Below are 1052 nucleotides of genomic sequence, written 5' to 3'. Positions count from 1 at the left end.
CCAGGCTGCCTTGTTGAGGTTCTCTGGCAGTCGCTCCGCAATCCGCCGCTCGCGGCTCTTTTCCTCGCCCTCGAGCGCCTGAAACGTCTCCTCCTCCTCCGGCTCCAACACCCGCTTCACTTTGTTACCAGAAATATCGACCCCGTACAAGGCAGCCTTGTGCGCCAGCTCTTCGTTGTGCGTGATCCAAAAGTCGCGACGCACCCGCCGCGCGGAAGGCCTCCACGACCCAGAGTCCGACGAAGACGGAAATCGAGGTGAAGAGGGTGGAGAAGGAGAGGAAGAAGGGAACGAAGAAAAACCTCGTTCTCCGGGAGAGTCTGAGACATGGTTTGCGACTGGTGTCTCTGCTGAAGCAAGAGGTTCTGTGCGTTTCGAATTTGCTGAATGCGTAGCTTCTCTCTGCTTCCTTTCCTCGATAATCCTCCGGAGGGCGACACGCATGTAGCTGTTTTTTCCGTGCTTGATTCGGTATCCCTTGTAGAAGCCCGCAAGCGCGAGTCCTCGGACAATGCTCCATCGCTGGTTCGGCGTCAAGCCATGGGCCTCGAGTTGAATCACCAGAACGCTACTTTTCAGGAGGTCCTGGAGAACCTGAATCTCTCTCTCCTTCTTCGCTCTGCGTTCCTCGGACGCAAACTCGCCTCGTCGCAAACGCCCCTTCTCGCTGCTTCGCTGCGTCTGTGTGTCCTCCAGAAAAGCTCGTTCCAGTTGCGCCTGCTTCTCTCGCAGGTACTGGCGCCTCGCAGCGCTCCGCAGCACCCGCTGTCTATGCGTCTCCTTCCTTTGCTTTTTCTTGTTTATCAAAAGGGCATCGCGGGCCTTCCGTCGCCGCGCCCGGTCCTTCTTCTTCGCCTCCTCCTCTGCATGCAACGCCCGCTCCTTCTCCTCCGCCTCCCGCGCCTCGCGCAAACGCTTCTGCTTCGCCTTCAAGTTACTCAGCAAAATCGAAGATAAAGCTCGTCGTGGCTCCGCAGAAGCAGGAGAAAAGGAAGAAGAGGGGCGTCCTTCACTGTGACCTAAGTTTGAGTCACCTCGCTGTGGAGGCAAGG

The 1052-nt window shown here is 57.7% G+C and overlaps 1 protein-coding gene across 1 annotated transcript; it reads right to left on the bottom strand.

Moving 5' to 3' along the window:
- On the bottom strand, positions 1–1052 carry TGME49_326400 (hypothetical protein; the record flags this gene model as incomplete). Its single annotated transcript, XM_018783089.1, has 1 exon — positions 1–1052. A coding segment is annotated over one exon (1052 nt), but the record flags the coding sequence as incomplete, so codon positions are not given.

Source organism: Toxoplasma gondii (genome assembly GCF_000006565.2).
Source record: "Toxoplasma gondii ME49 unplaced genomic scaffold asmbl.1613, whole genome shotgun sequence".
Lineage (NCBI taxonomy): Eukaryota > Apicomplexa > Conoidasida > Eucoccidiorida > Sarcocystidae > Toxoplasma > Toxoplasma gondii.
The sequence above is the reverse complement of the archived record's forward strand: the minus strand, read 5'-3'. Positions and strand labels throughout refer to the sequence as shown.